At 42.0% G+C, this 16,769-nt stretch overlaps 1 protein-coding gene across 1 annotated transcript in view; it reads left to right on the top strand.

Annotated features, from left to right (window-relative positions):
* LOC145405583 (uncharacterized) overlaps positions 1–16,769 on the top strand; it is a 60,339-nt gene that overhangs the window by 29,054 nt on the left and 14,516 nt on the right. The window contains exon 3 of the mRNA XM_080276909.1: positions 12,123–12,188. Coding sequence (XP_080133035.1) covers positions 12,123–12,188 — 66 coding nt within the window. The remainder of the gene's footprint in view (positions 1–12,122; positions 12,189–16,769) is intronic.

Genomic DNA, 16,769 nt, shown 5'->3' with positions numbered 1-16,769 from the left:
CTCTCTCTCTCTCTCTCTCTCTCTCACACACACACACACACACACACACACACACACACACACACATTACTCTTGAACCATTCACTAATTTTTCTAATACACACTGTTTCCCAAGCCCGCCACACCCGTCCTGCACTGTCTTAACGCATCTCTTCCACACACCTGTTCCATACATCTTCCCCATACTTCTTCCCCACACACCTGCCCACACACTTGCCCCACACACTTGCCCCTCACACCTGCCCACCACATCTGCCCAACACACGTGCCCAGCACATCTGCCCCTCATGCCTCACAACCTTCCCCACACACCTGGCCACGCACCTGCCCCACCCACCAGCCTTTAAATTCATTAAGCTAGCCTGGGAAAAAAAGGGAGCAGTAAACTAAGTGAAGAGCCCAGCAACACCCATTAAGGCACGCTGAAGAGTACACTGTTTACAGTGAGTCACCTGATTGCGTGCACAGATGGAGGCACGAAAGCCTCGTATAGCCAGGGACAAACGTTCGTCCACCATTCCAGTTCGTCTTCTTCACACTTAGGGCATGTCCGTCATTTTTTTTTTTTCGTAGTGCATCATAGGAGAAATGAATTACCAATCGGCAGAGGAACATACCAAGACTCAGTTTCAGAGTGCAAGCCAACAGAGGAGATATAAAAGATGAAGTGTTAGGATCTTTTTTCCCTCTGACTACGTCAGTTACTGGCATCTTAAACACCTGCGCCATGATAAGCAAGGTACTGGGAGCTAATTTTTTTTATGGTCGCGTTTGTTCTTATTGCCGTATTTACCGATTTTTTCCACTCCTCTTTGGATTATGAGGCACTACTTGCTTGACGTAGGTGCTTGGAAGAAAACCAGGGATTTTCTTTATGTGCTACGGTAATCCTGCTTTACGAAGAAGACGAAAGAAGAAAAGAAAGGAAATAAAAAAGCAAGGGAAAGGTAGACAAATAGACAGATATTTAACAAACAAACGGATAAATAAACATGCATAAATAAATACATACCCTATACGGACAAAAAAATGAACTCTCTCTCTCTCTCTCTCTCTCTCTCTCTCTCTCTCTCTCTCTCTCTCTCTCTCTCTCTCTCTCTCTCTCTCTCTCTCTCTCACACACACACACACACACACACACACACACACACACACATGTATATCTGTCTGTCTATCTATCTATCTCTATATCCATATCTATATCTATATATATCGATATCTACATCTGTCTATCTATATAGATAAATACATAGATAGATATGAATGGAAAAGTAGGGAATGTGAAGGTGGACGGAGTAGTTGGTGAGTGGGATGTGCCTGCAGAGACAGATGAGCGAGGCAGTGCTTTAGTGGACATTTGTGCCGGGAAGGGGTTGGTGAGAGCCAATACGCTCTTCAGGCAAAAAATGATCCATAGGTATACGTGGCCAGTGACGAGAAGGGTGGATGGTGAACTGAATGAACGGAAGGCAATGATTGATTATGTGTGTGTGGATGACAGGACGAGAAGGTGCGTAATGGATGCAAGAGTATATAGAGGTTGAGGGAATGGACTTTCTGACCACCACCCTCCAAACGAAATGAAGAAATAGAAGAAGGGAAGGACAAGAGGAAGTAGCTCATACAAGGAGGGTGGAAAGGTTACAAGAATATGGAAAAAGGGCAGAATATAAGAGAGAACTGGAGGAGCGACTGGGTAAATATGGATTGGAACAAATGGGGGACGTGGAAGGTGTGTGCAAGATATTCATAGAAGAAATCTGTGCAGCATGCGAGGTGGTGTGTAGGGGAAGAGAAGACGAAAGGGGGTGCAGGGAACAGCATGGTGGACTGAAGAGGTAAGAGAGGCTGTGGCACAAAAGCAGAAAGCATTTATCGAGTGGGTGAGAAACAGGGGCGTGGAAAAAGTTGAGAGACGAAAGAGAGAGTTGTAGGCTATGTAGAGTGGAAGAGAGAGGTGAAAAGATTAGCAAGAGAGAGTAAGAAGAGAGTCGATGAGGAATTTGGAAGGAATTTGAATGTAAAGAGGAGGGAATGTAAGAAAATGTTCTGGAAAGAGGTAAAGAGAGTTAAACAGGGTGCCAAAGAAGTTAGTTGCATTTCCTGTCTGTATTTCCTGCTTCCCACGATCTCCAGTCTTTCAAACGCAGTGTCCAGGCATCTCTAAATGACCGGATCTTGAATTTGGCTCTTCTTGTATTTTGTTTTTCACTTGGAAGGAACAGTTATTGCGGGCTTATGGCCTTTGGTTCCTTCTTTCTTGCATTAAAAAAAAAGATTATTGTACTAGTGGAGAAGGAAAAAAAAGTGAGCAGATGGAGAGAACACATTAACGAATTGTTGAACATAGAGAATGCAAGTAATGGGAGTATAAGTGGCTGGGGAGTGGCTGGGAGATGGAGAGATGTGAGAAGAGATGAAGAAATCAGTAGGATGGAAGTTGTGGAAGCAATGAAGAAAGTTAAAATGAGGAAAGCCCCAGGAATTGATGGAGTGTGTGGTGAAATGCTGAAGCATGGGAGAGATAGTAGTAGAATGGATGTGGAAGATGTGCAGATTGGCTCGGGAGGAAGGTAGAGTCCCAGTGGATTGGAAGTCAGGTAAAATTATTCCCTTGTACAAAGGAAAATGGGAAAAAGAAGTATGTGGTAATCATAATGGCATTTGCCTTCTTAGTGTAATTGAAAAAGTATATGGTAGGATACTTACTGAGAAAGTTAGGGAAATAACAAAGGAATTAGTTGGAGAAGAACGGGGAGGGTTTAGGAGGGGAAGAGGTTGTGTAGATCAGATATTCGTTCTTAGATCTTCAGTGGAAAAGTTTCTAGAGAAAGGAAAGAAGTTGAATGCGGCCTTCATGGATTTGGAGAAAGCAAATGACAGGGTGGATAGACAAGGATTGTGGAAAGTATTAAAAATATATGGAGTAGATGGGAAGTTGTTGAATGCCATGAAGAGTATGTATGAGGGTGCTAAGGCTGCAGTGCGTGTGGATTGTGAATTAAGTTAATTTTTCTATTTGGAGGTTGAACAGGGATGTGTCATGTCTCCATGGTTGTTCAGTCTGTATATGGATAGGGTTATAAAAGAGATACAAGGTAGGGCAGTGGATGTTGGAGCGGCCCTAATGAGAGAGGGCAGTGTTTGGAAACTCCCTGTACTGTTGTGTGCCGATGATATTGTGTTGTGAAGTGAAGACAAAGGGGAGCTGCAATGCTTGCTGGATGAGTTTCGGAGAGTATGTAAGAAACGGAATCTAAAAGTGAATGTAGGGTAAAGTTATGGACTTCGAAAGAGGTGAAGTCAGTGAATGTACGGTGAGGTTGGATGAGGAGGAAATGGAAAATGTGAGTGTGTTTAAGTACTTGAGTAGTGTGATGAGTAAGGATGGAATTTTGGAGGTTGAAGTGCTTGAAAGCGTATAACCAGGAAAAAAGGTTGCTGGTTCCTTGAAAGCAGTGATGAGAAACAAGGAAGTAAGCATGGAAGTGAAAAGGTTACTACGTGACAGTATTGTGATGCCAACTCTAACGTATGGAAGTGAAACTTGGACCTTGTTGGAAGGACAGAAGTCAAGAGTGAGAGCTGTGGAAATGAGTTATTTGACAGGAGCATGTGGAGTTACATGGAGAGACAGACTGACAAATTACGAAATGAAGGATCGTTGTGGTGTGGATGTGGATGTGATAGGAAGCGATAGGAGAATCACATTGAGGTGGCCATATGGAGAGGATGGACAGTGAGAGACTAACGGGGAGAGTGTATGTGAGTGAAGTGGAGGGGGAGAGGGAGGGGGAGGCCAAGGATGAGATGGAGGGATGGAGTGGAGAGGTATATGAGAGAGGGGTGCGTGAGTTGGTAGCAGGACAGTAAAATGGCGGAGGACAGGGCGACATGGAGGCAATTTGATTGTGGCCACCCCCTACGGGATTAAGGCGTCTGGCAATAGATAGACAGATAGATGGATACAGAGAGAGAGAGAGAGAGAGAGAGTGTTGGGGCTATGAGCAAATATTTGTATGCGCATTTTATCAAGTTAATAATAGCACGTGCTTGTAGTGATGTGTGTGTGTGTGTGTGTGTGTGTGTGTGTGTGTGTGTGTGTGTGTGTGTGTGTGTGTGTGTGTGTGTGCGTGCGTGCGTGCGTGCGTGTGTGTGTGTGTGTGTGTGTGTGTGTGTGTGTGTGTGTGTGTGTGTGTGTACTCTTAAAAAATAAACGATCACCATTTGTATGTATCCGTCTATGCTGCCTGCCTTTCCCTATTCAGACCACGCCATCCTCTATCTTACATAGGCAACCCCTAATTCTCCCTCAGCTCTGCCCATTGACGCTCCCACACTTCATCTTCCCCTGCATAACATGGCTACCTAACTCTCACCAACCCTCCACCACCCCATCACTACAGCGTGTTTAACCTGAAAAAGGTCTCAAACCAAAATCAGCTAGGCCGATAACCACAAATAATTAGGCTGAAAGATCGTTTTCACTAGTAACTAAGGAGATTCACTTTAAGGTCGTAAGTAAAGCTCATCGAAATTCCTGTAAACCTGACATATTATTTCAGTTGTGGTAGTGTTCTAATTCCGTCAGATGGAAACAAATCGTTTATAAACTACTAATGACCTCTGGCTCTTCTCGTGTATTTAGGAGGCTCCCTGACATCTCCTCCGGTGTCAGTTCATTTAACCATTTCAGTTTTCATATTTCTTATATGATATTAATAGCTTTGTTTACAAGTATCACTTCAGTTTATAATAACTGCATACCAGAATATTAATGTCATGATTCGATAATAAATTTTTCCATGAAACAATAAATTAATACCAGTAAAGTTCGCTTTGTGAGCGCCTGAAGGACGAGCGAGCTCCATGTTATCACAGTTTCCCTCTGATGTATTATTTCTTCACGGCGGTACCTGAACAGTCAAAAATATACTGGAACGAAAGACATTCTCTCTCTCTCTCTCTCTCTCTCTCTCTCTCTCTCTCACACACACACACACACACACACACACACACACACACACACACACACACACACACACACACACACACACACACACACACACACACACACACACACACAACACACACGCACACACACACACACACACACACACACACACACACACACACACACACTTGGAAAAGTCGATATTCCAAGGGGTTCTACTTCTTTATGGGATAGTTTTTAACTGATAAAATTATTGAGCGAATGTAGCCTACCGTATCAAATGCAGAAATAATTTCAACTCTACTTAACACGGGAGTAAAGTTATTAGCTGCTGCTTAGCCAGACGGTCGAGTAGGGCCGGGCCGCTCATTTCCAAACTTAAATGAGAGTAAACATCGCTCGCTCGTTTGTGATAATGATATAACGACACAAAAACAATAAAATCAACTTATGAAACGACTAAAATAATATAAATAAATAATGCCTGAAAACAGATTGAACAAAAGAAATTACTAAAATAATAAACTCAGGAGCATCATAACACCACGAGAATCAGGCTAAGCCCACTAATCCCTTCAGTTTAAATTGAAAGTGTCCTATGAATGTCTGGCGGTAGCAAAGGCAGATTTTTTATCTATCTATCTATCTCTCTGTCTACCTCTCTCTCTCTCTCTTTCTCTCTCTCTCTCTATATATACAGAGAGATGGAGAAAGAGTGGGAGGGGGTAACTAAACTATTTCAGCAAGTATCATCTACATCCCAGTGCTAATGTCAGACATCCGGAATCAAACGACTTGGATTTAACCCATTTCCTGAAACAATAAAGGGAACCATCTTAACCTCAGTTTCAGTGTGGGAAAAGGAAGAAGATAAGATGAATGAAAACCTAAAACCAGATATCAGATAATACAGATATTGCCCATTCCATTACCAGCAGACTCGGTCCTTTATTACCTCAGCCGGGGACGTTACATTATTTATTTTTCATTATTTGTCTGTTTAATTACTTATTTATTATTTGCAGATTTACTTACGTATTTATGTATTTATTTATTTGTCAGTCCTGCGACGCATGACGCATCATTTTTGGCACTTCGTCCTATACAGCTGCGAGAGATTCAGCCCATCTGTGTGTCTGTGAGCGTGATTGTGCTTTAACTCTTCCAAGGCAACTTGATGAATATGAATGAAACTGCCCAGATGAGTTCGTCTGGTTACTCCGAAGGTTTTCCACTATAGACAATTTTCCAACCAAAATTTTTAGTGGGGTCAGCCCCCTAACCAAAGTAAAAATTCTCAGAAATAGTGAAAGGATGGCAGATATGGCTCTGACGTTTTAGAACATGTTGTACAAAGGACTCTCTTCCATAAAGTGATATTAGGGAAGCGTGATCCCCCAATGATTCTTGAAGGGGATAAGCCTCCTCCCTAATATAAATACGATCAGAAATAGGGGAAGGTGAGCACATCGATTTCAACGAAATCGGCATGCATATCGGTGAACTGGGTATGCCGTTTTCAAGTTTTCTATGACGGGACAGGAAGAAACTATACTTATATTTATTTGATTTACTAGTGCTCTCCAGCAAAATACTGCGGAACTACTTAATAGCCTTTCCATCACAAATTGTTTGCAAATGCCATTACCATTGTTTCCATACCTATATTGAGCTCGCAATAACCAGTTCTGACAAAAAGTAGAAAAAATTATCGCGTATTTTCGCTTGCCGCTATTTTCGACAATTTCGCGCCATCGCGTCTTGCGCGATCATCATTGTCGTCCGCCATTAAAAGTCGGGGTGATAATGTTTTTGCCTGCCTGTGTGTGTGTGTGTGTGTGTGTGTGTGTAAAATCTTGGCCGAGTTCGAAATGGGCAGTCGGGGCAAGGTCAAGATCACCAAAATGGCTGCCAAAGGTCAACTAGTTTTGACTCCCCACCTTTAGCACCAGTATACAGTATCTCACTAACGGCTTGTGCTGTCAGCATGAAACCTTCACGGTATCGAGATATAGCCCAAATACTGGACTTGGCCAACAGCATATTCTGGAAGGGTGCTTAGCATTCGGCTCCCGAATGCTTTTCTTTCATTTCTTTCTGACATTCCTTGGATTTACCCTGCGCGAATGCTAAAAGGATTAGGTCAATATCTATTACCGTTCTCATAAAAGAAACAAACAAACGCACAGACAGACACAAACATACATAGCTTGACTTTACTATTTAGACTAATACCTCCTGACGACTGTATTCAGCTTTGGATAGATTTATTGAAATGGAAGGGTTAGACAAAGCCATCATGTTATGGGGCTCTGCTATATAAATTATTAGTTATAAATATTGCACAGGATGCTCAGCTGTTCATTTTAACTATGTAATTGTATTGGACTGGTGAAATGCTAGTATCGTGTGTGTGTGTGTGTGTGTGTGTGTGTGTGTGTGTGTGTGTAGAGAGAGAGAGAGGGGGGGGGAGTTTGGGGGGCTTAAAGGGGCGAGAGGATACAGAGAGGAGAGAATATGAGAACAAGATGGAAAAAGTGAGAAAATGAAAAATAAAGAAGAATAAGAAATGAGGTGCTTCTGGAAGTGTTAAGTGCAGCCAAGAAAAAACAGAGAATAAAGAATTAGTAGAGCGTATGACAGACAGAAAAACAGACAGACAGACACAAATATAATTTTGGAGATAGTCAGACGAACGGAAGAGATAGAGAGGAAGAGACGAACAGACCAAAGAGAATGTCAGAGCATTCGTCCACTAATGCGTATCGCCCGCCATCACTAAAAATAAATAAATAAACGACGAGAACTTGAACCCTGAACCGTCGACGCAGAGCTTAGCTTGGTAGCCTATGCCTCTGCCAGGCCTTGCACATGGACTCGCCATACAACCTCCATGACAGGTTTCACTATGAATTGAAAATAATGATACTAAAGATAAAACAGGTCAACCCATATAACCTTGACTTTTGACCCCTTGACCTTGTTGACCTAATCAGCTCATCATCCCACCATATTGTATCACTGACAAAAGTTTGGTCGAAATCCATAGAGGGGTTCAGGAAATATGGCTCCCACACCCTTATGACCTTGACCTATGACTCCTTGACCATGCTGACGTAATCAGTTCATCGTCCTTTTATACCTTAACACTGACAAGAATTTGGTCGAAGTCCAGCAAGGGGGTTCAGGAGACATCATGCCCAGAAGGATAAACTAAGTCGAATGACCTTGACCTTTGACACTTCGACATTGTTGACCATGTCTATTCACTGTCCTTTCATACTATATCGCTGATAAAAGCTTGGTCTAACTCCGTCAAAGGGTTCAGGAGATATTGCACTCACAAGGATAAACAAAGTCGACTCCTGTGACCTCGACCTTTGACCCTTTGACCTAGCTAAGCTAATCACATCATCACCTCCTCAAACTGCATCACGAAAATCCGTCGATGAGTTCGGAAGATATCGAGCTCAGAAAAGTGTTACAGACATATGCAAGCACGTATGCACCCATGCACGCAAGGACGAACAGACTAAACAATGCCTTCTCCACCATAGGTGGGTAGAGGCATAACTTGATCAGTAATCATTTGGCAATTGGAGGCATATCATCGCAGCTTCGTCAAATCAGAAAAAAAGTCTTCAGATTTTGCTTTTTATTCCTGCTGTGTTAAATATCGCATTAGCATTCAGAACCCTGAAGTCAGGGGTATTATTTAGGGGAAGGTCATCGGGAATAACAGGCCTTTGAAGACTTTCTAAGAATTACTCTTTAAATGGCCGTTTTCTTTGTTGAAGGTGCAATAGAAAATGGTGAATAATGATAAGGTAAAAGAGAAAGCAGGATGATACTTTTTTTTTCAAAATTCTTTGGCAATCTCAGGCGTATCATCGCAGCTTCGTCAATATTATTGACAAACAAGCCATACATTCCGGGATACTGCCCATAATATCTGGGTACAATTTGCCCTTTTTTTTTTTTTTTTTTAATAGCTATTTTGGTGATAGCCAGACACACACAGACACACATATAGACACAGGCGATTACATTATTGCCCTGCTAGGCGGGCGATAATAGAGGAAAATATAGGGTTGAGAGAAAATAGCAAGAAGAAAAAGCAAAAGGACAGACACACAAAACAAGAATGAGGGAAAGAAACAAACCAAGTGGAAGAAAGACAAAGCATTATTAAAGGAAGAAACCGAACGAAAGAAATTAGGAGAAAGAAAAAAATATAAGAAGTTTGTTGACAGACAGGATCGTAGGGAGATACGTAAGAATTACCTTACAGAAGAAACAAGCATACAAATAAGGACAGAAATATAAAGAAAGAGACAATAAAAGAGCGAGAAAGCATCATGACGACAAGAAATAAGAGAAAGAGGAACGGTGGAAAAATAAGAGAGAGAGAGAGGGGGGGGAGGGGGAAGTAAGAGGAATAAATAATGGCCAAAAATATGAAGCTAAAAACAGAGTAAATTAATGGCTGGGATGGAGAGAGAGATTAAAGAGATGAAGTGTGATTACGTGGTGGTGAACCAAGGGTGTTTATGTACAGTCATGGACAAATGCATCGTTCCACTTTTTAAATAAAACAATTAAGAACCCATACATAATATTCTGAAAAGATTGTTGGGCTACATACATCGCAACACTGGGTCTCTGAAGTCATTGTTCACTGTTTCACTGTCAGTTGTAATGAATTGGATTCATATTTATATTCGCAACTGAACACACTCACCAAAAACTTCACGAATGTTATAGGCAATAGGAGGCTATGTAGTTGGGTTATATGAACGAAGTACTAAGCTCTCTCATTTGCTCTGAGTATTTATCTATTTCACCTGCAGGATAACTATTGGGCTCAATACTTAAGAGTTAGAACAAGGAGTTACTAGGACAAGTAGTGCCTCATAAGGTCTCACGACCCATGCTGAGAAAGTATTGGGAATAAAATTGACAGATGTACGTTGCTAATCTAAATGTGAGAAAAAAAAAAAAAAGTAAAGGCTCTCCCTACACACCTCTCTCAGGTGCAGTATGTGTATGCACCTAACTTGGAGGAAGCAGACTGCAAGGAAATTTTATAACATGAAAGAAAACATTCAGTTTATCCGTACACTAGGATTAACTTTGAACTGCTTCCTCGAGGAGCTGTCAACTACCGGTAAGATTAGGTCAGTGAGGCACATCAAACACTGAGGGATGGCAAGTCCTACTATGCTCCAGTCACACTGTAAGTAGACGTAGGCGAGGGTGTAATTATACAGACAAGGTTATCTGGCCACCAAGCTCGATAGCGTGGTTTTAGGTACTTGTAGTGAGATATGGCACTTGATTATGTATCGTTAAGCTCAGCCAGAATTATGTAGTGAGACGTAGTGTCAACGAGGTGAGTTACAGAACTCTTGGGTTACAAAGTTTGTTGCACGAAGTTTTAAAAAAGGTGAGCTTCAGTTTAGTAGAGCATGATATTAACGTCGGACCTTATCACCAACCCTTCTCTCCCCTTTCTCTAACCCCCTTCTGATCTGAAGGGAATCTCTCCAACATTATATAGAGCGTGGGGAGGATGTGTATGGTAAATATCCTATCACGTGGACTAATTGACTAGGGCTGGTTACTCCACGTGTTTGGATATGTCATGAAATTCTTGTTCATCTGGCCTACGAGAAAGTTTGAAATACATCGTATGGTTAAGAATTCTTGATGGTCTGGGACAACAAGGGTTGTGGATATACATTATGTGAATTGACATTCCTGGTTCGTCTAGGCAAGGGGATGTGTTCTCTAACTCTTCCTGGAGGACTCAGACATAACTACCTGTTCTACATATTGTTAGCTATAGCTATATAGTTACATACAGTATTGTGTTATATTATGCCTACAACACATCTAACAAGCCCAGGTGTTACAGAACCCTTTGGTGAGCTTGTACATTGATGATGATGTTGGTAGGCTAGATGTATGTCTGTGGAAGATGTATACATGTACGCTGGTGGTATTATGTGTACATGTACTTTGATGGGAAATGCATTCATGTGCATTGGTTAAGAGAGGTGGTGTGTAAAGTGAGTATAATGATAAGAATGGAAAGAGGAAACTGTTGATAAACCATAGAAAAATGAGAGAGAGAGAGAGAGAGAGAGAGAGAGAGAGAGAGAGAGAGTGTTGACAGTTACGGAGAGGATAATGTCGATAAAGAAGAGAATATCTCAGAGATAGAGGGGGGGGGAGTGAGAGAAAGATAAGGATGATTATGAGATCTTGTGGGAAGACGGAGGAGGAGACAGAAGGGAAGGGAAAGGGGATATATAACATGAAAAACAGACAGGTAACAGAAAACTGATGAGAGAGATCAATGATGAGGAAGAGACGGAAGAGTGAGAGAAGACAAACAAGAAAACAAGTTACCTGATGGCAGACAGACAGAAAACTGATGTGAGAGGTCGGTGAAGAGAACGAAACACGAGTAAGAGAAGAGAAATTAGGTGAAGAGAGACGAATATAACTTGCAACATAAGGAAAAAGAAATTGAAAAAGAGCATTGAAACAGGCAGAGAAACAAAGGACGCATTATGAAAACGACCAAAAATTAAAAGAAAAACAAGAAGATATCAGACTCTCTCTCTCTCTCTCTCTCTCTCTCTCTCTCTCTCTCTCTCCATTTCTTTCCTAATAACTCTATGACTAGAGAATAATTATAACTATTGTTTTTAAGGCTATACTTGATTGTTGATGCCGTAGGCTAATCTCTGAATGGTCTAAGTACATTTATAACTGCATAGTACCGGTATGAGTAAGCTAGTTGTATCCCAAGCCTTGTCTGACCTTGAACACGATAGATTGCAGGATGAATCTGCCCTCTTGCAGTCCATCGTCCCCATTTAGGGAACAGAAATAGGTTGAGGAACATTTGTGTAACACGATTATATCAATGACACTGCACGAAGGCGTCCATTTCCAGAACCGGGTAACTCTGATTCAGACTCCTCACGCTCATCTCACCCTTTTTTCAATATCATGTTTTTTTTCTTAACATTTTTCTGACACCCTACTCATCCTGCTCACCTCTCATCTACTAATCCCACTCACAGCTGTCACTCCATTCATCCCTCATCCCACCCTAGTCGCAAAACTCACCCCACACACTCCGTCTCCCCCACAGTGGACCACTACACACCCAGGTTCCTGGTCCACTCAGCCACGGCCGTTCTGCCTTCCAATGCAACAGGTAATTATGACATATCAACGCACAGGTAATGTAACTGACGCTCGCTACAGGAGGGAGAGAGAGAGAGAGAGAGAGAGAGAGAGAGAGAAGCATAAGATTCAAGGGTTGATCTCATTCCCTGCACAGTAACTTCAAGATTAACGTACTTTATGCTCTCTCTCTCTCTCTCTCTCTCTCTCTCTCTCTCTCTCTCTCTCTCTCTCTCTCTCTCTCTCTCTCTCTCTCTCTCTCTCTCTCTCTCTCTCTCTCTCTCACCCGACTGTCTTTCAAATTTCCCTCTCATTACCTTTGATTTTTCCTCCTTCCCATCTCTCACCTCAGTCACCTTTAACGTAACTGGAACAACAAAGACCTTGATGTAAACACACACACACACACACACACACACACACACACACACACACACACACACACACACACACACACACACACACACACACACACACACACACACACATTTTGTTTTACTTCGATTCTTCTCATTCAGTACAAGCCCCAGTACTCTGTGGAACATTGTCGTTGAAGTCCAATCAAGGAAGGGTGCTTGAGAGCAAAGGGTTACATTGACACATACTGTATATATATGACATAAAAAGTATAAAAGGAATTATCATTACAAGCACAGTAATTAACAAAGAGATACAATGACACATACACAGTACAAAGTTGTTGTAGTAATTACCATTACAAGTCTGGGAATTAGCAAAGGGGTACATTGACACCCACGTTCGTATATACGTATGCAGAGAGAGGCACATATGCACACATACATATACTTATATAACTATACATATATGTATTGATTCACGCACATGTAGCCGTAGACATACGGTATGTACAGGATAGGTACGCATGTATAAAGATATGGGTATGTGTACAGATGTACATATAAATACATATGTTACATGCACATATATATGATATATATTCATATATACTGTTACGGAACAGAGAAAGATAACGTACACTTTAAGTGAGAATACGAAGAGTCACTACTGTCCCGTAAAGTTCCAGGTTCAAAACAAAAGAGTTAGGTAAAATTACAAGTTAAAGTTTAATGCACAAACTAACAACAAAACATTCAGAACTCATAAGGATAATGTAATGGCAAATAAACAGGTTAAATATATGGTTAACTGCAATAGCCTCTATTAACACAAAATTAGCAAGAGTAAATTTATCTAAGTCAGCCCTGATAAAATGAGATACCAGATAATACTCAGTGAATGCCAGATAAATTATTACAGATACAAACTATTATCAAAAATGACTGACATAAAGAACCCCACACGAATTACAAAAACTTCACTAGGCCTACAAATTAAACTTATGCTATACAGTACAAGAAAAAATGCAATAACAGTTATGCTCAAATTACACACAGCTGCTAGATGGTTGGAGACTTCTTGAGCACTCACAATAATAATATCTGTACAGGGGAGGACAGAGATGTGAACAAAATGAGGAGCAGATCTAAGTGGCCATGATGCAGAGACTGAGCTCATTATATAGGGGCCAGCAGAGCCTGATACAACTTGTAAGCAGGACGCGCAAATGAAGCGATGGGGACAAACGGTCGACAATCCCGCACTAAATAACAGAAAGGACGACTTACTCTACTATAACGGTAGAAGGGGGGGACTGAGGCAGAACACGCTCGTGATCAAACATGCAGCATACTGTGCGTTAAAATTACACAAAGGATGATGAAATCATAGGCTATGTAACACCTCCCCACAAAGAAAAAAGAAATTTACAAAGGAAATTTCTTATTACTCTAAAACAATCTGTATAAGGCATTACAGACCATGCAAAGGTCTTTCCTAATGTTACAAAACATGAGATCTCCCTAGAACGTTCAGTCATAGGTACTTGCCAGTATCCCTTTAACAAATCAAACCCACTCATGCACCTAGCCCCTCCGATCTTGTCCATGCAATCTTCCACACGAGGAAGAGGGTAAGTGTCTGCTCCGGCTATCTGACTAACACGTCTGTAGTCGACGCAAAGCCTCTGTGACCCACCTGGCTTAGGGACTAGAGTGACAGGAGAACTCCACTCGCTCTGATAGGGCTCAATCATCTTGTGGTCCAACAGGTAGCCAAGCTCCTTCTGGATGAGAGGAACTTTCACTGGGTTCACACGGTAAGGAGGCAATTTAATTGGCTTTGCGTCTCCAACATCGACATCATGCATCAACACAGTGGTTCTTCCTGGAGTAGCACGGAACACTTGCGGGTACTCCTGCAGTAATGCCGAAAACTCCTGCCTTTCCTTGGGTGGTAGATGAGAAAGCTTAGTCTGGAGATCATTCATGATATCAGGATTCTTCCCCAAACTATCACTCAGGCTCATACTGCATGGGAGAGCTTCACTTGCAGACTCGGGTGGAACAGCTACAGTGCAGACTGGATTATTTTCGTCCCGCCTGTGATATAACTTTAGCATGTTGATGTGACATAGTTGCTTGCTCTTTCTACGATCTGGTGTGGCGATGACATAGCTGACATCACTGAGTTTCTTCTCCACGAAATAAGGGCCACTAAACTTGGCTTGAAGAGGTTGCCCATGAACTGGTAGCAGAATCAAAACCTGATCTCCTGGCTGAAAGTGGCGTAACCTGGACTTCTTGTCATACCAAGTCTTCATCTTCTCCTGAGCAGCTCCTAAATTCTCTCTCGCCAGCTGTAAAGCGGTGGACAGCCGTTCTTTGAACTTCATCACATACTCCAGCAGGTTGACGTCATCTTCCTCCGACAGCCAGCATTCCTTGAGTAGCTTAAGGGTCCTCTTACTTCATGGCCAAACAGTAGTTCAAAGGTGAGAAGCCCAGTGATTCATTTGGAGATTCTCTTGCAGCAAACACAACGAATGGAAGACCTTTATCCCAGTCTTTCTGATGTTCCAAACAGTATTTCTTGAGCATCGATTTGAGTGTTTGATGATATCTCTCTCCAACGCTCCTTGGGTCTGGGGATGGTAAGCTGAACACGTGATCTGGGTGATGCCCAACTCTTTCAGAGACTGCTTGAAAACATTTGACATGAAATTACTTCCTCGGTCTGACTGTACCTCTCCTTAGGCAGACCAAACTTGTGAAGAACCCTAGCATTTCCTTAACCACGTTCTTTGCTGAGATGTTTCTAAAGTGGAATGGCTTCAGGATAACGAGTAGCCATATCAATCATGGTCAACACATAAAAATCCTGAAGAAGTCTTAGGAAGAGGGCCCACAATATCCACCAACACACGGGTGAAAGGCGCCTCAAAAGGAGGAATGGGAACTAGAGGTGCAACCTTTTCGGTCTGATTACACTTTCCCACAACTTGACAGGTGTGACAAAACTTACAATACCAGGAAACATCCCTGAAGATACCTGGCCAGTAGAAGTGTTTCAAAATGCGTGCCACAGTCTTCCTCACTCCAAGGTGTCCTGCCAAACTGGAATCATGAGCCACTCGAATGATATCCTGCCTACAAACACGAGGGATGACAACTTGATGTACAACCTCCCATTCACAGTCGGCTGATGCTGTTGGGGGTCTCCACTTCCTCATAAGTACTGTACTCCTGACTTTACATAATAACAAGTAGAAGCACCGGCTGACTCTTCTTCACTGTAAGCAGAGTTAGCTAGACCTTTCAACTCAGGGTCAGCAACCTGCAACTCAACCAACTCTTGACGAGACAAATTATCAACACTACGGGGTACTGCCTCATCTGGTGAGTGGTCCAAATTAGCAAGAAAAGTGTCAGCTAGGATAACATCATCATCATCCTCTACATCACCAGTAACTTTAGACTTAGCCCTAGTGACAGCACATGCAGGGAACACATCAGGGACATCACAATCCTGGGACACAGCCACTGGCTCACTAGACAACTGAGGAGCTGGACACACTTGACTTCCACCAATATCATTTCCAAGTAAGAAAGTTACACCTGACATTGGGAGTGTCTCAACCAACCCAACCATAACAGAACCATTAACAAAACCAGACTCTAAATTCACTCTGCACAGAGGAACAGAGAAGTAATTATTCCTACACCTTGTAAGATTACAGTTTCATCAGAGGAATTAACATTAGAGCCTAGAACACTGGTCAGCATAAGGGATTGGCAAGCACCTGTATCACGATATATTTTAACTGATTTCCTGTCATTACTGTCCAGAGGACTGACAAAACCATCAGACAGGAAATTAGCACATGAACTCTTGAGTGTCACCCACGTTACTGCTCAAAAGAGGAGCTCCATCATGAGAATTTAAGTTACCCCTCAAAGCAGGTTCAGTTAACTCAGTTAAAGAATTCTGGGAACTCTCAAGAGTGGACACTAGACCAATTGACTGAATATTTAAAGACTCCTTTTTGTTCACATCACGCTGTCTCCTGAAACATCTCTCCGTAGTATGACCAAGCTTACTACAATAAGTACATTTACTTTTCTGAAATCTAGAGGTGAAGCTGGTATTTACTTCCTGAGAAACATCATCTTTATTCTCTTTCCTGTTACCTGTACTCTGAGTAGAGGCAACGTACTTACTCTCAGCTTTCCCTTTTTCTCTAGAATATCTCTTG

This window comes from Coenobita brevimanus, chromosome 67, assembly GCF_032717465.1.
Source record: "Coenobita brevimanus isolate Jiangsu-jjx chromosome 67, ASM3271746v2, whole genome shotgun sequence".
Lineage (NCBI taxonomy): Eukaryota > Metazoa > Arthropoda > Malacostraca > Decapoda > Coenobitidae > Coenobita > Coenobita brevimanus.
The sequence above is the reverse complement of the archived record's forward strand: the minus strand, read 5'-3'. Positions and strand labels throughout refer to the sequence as shown.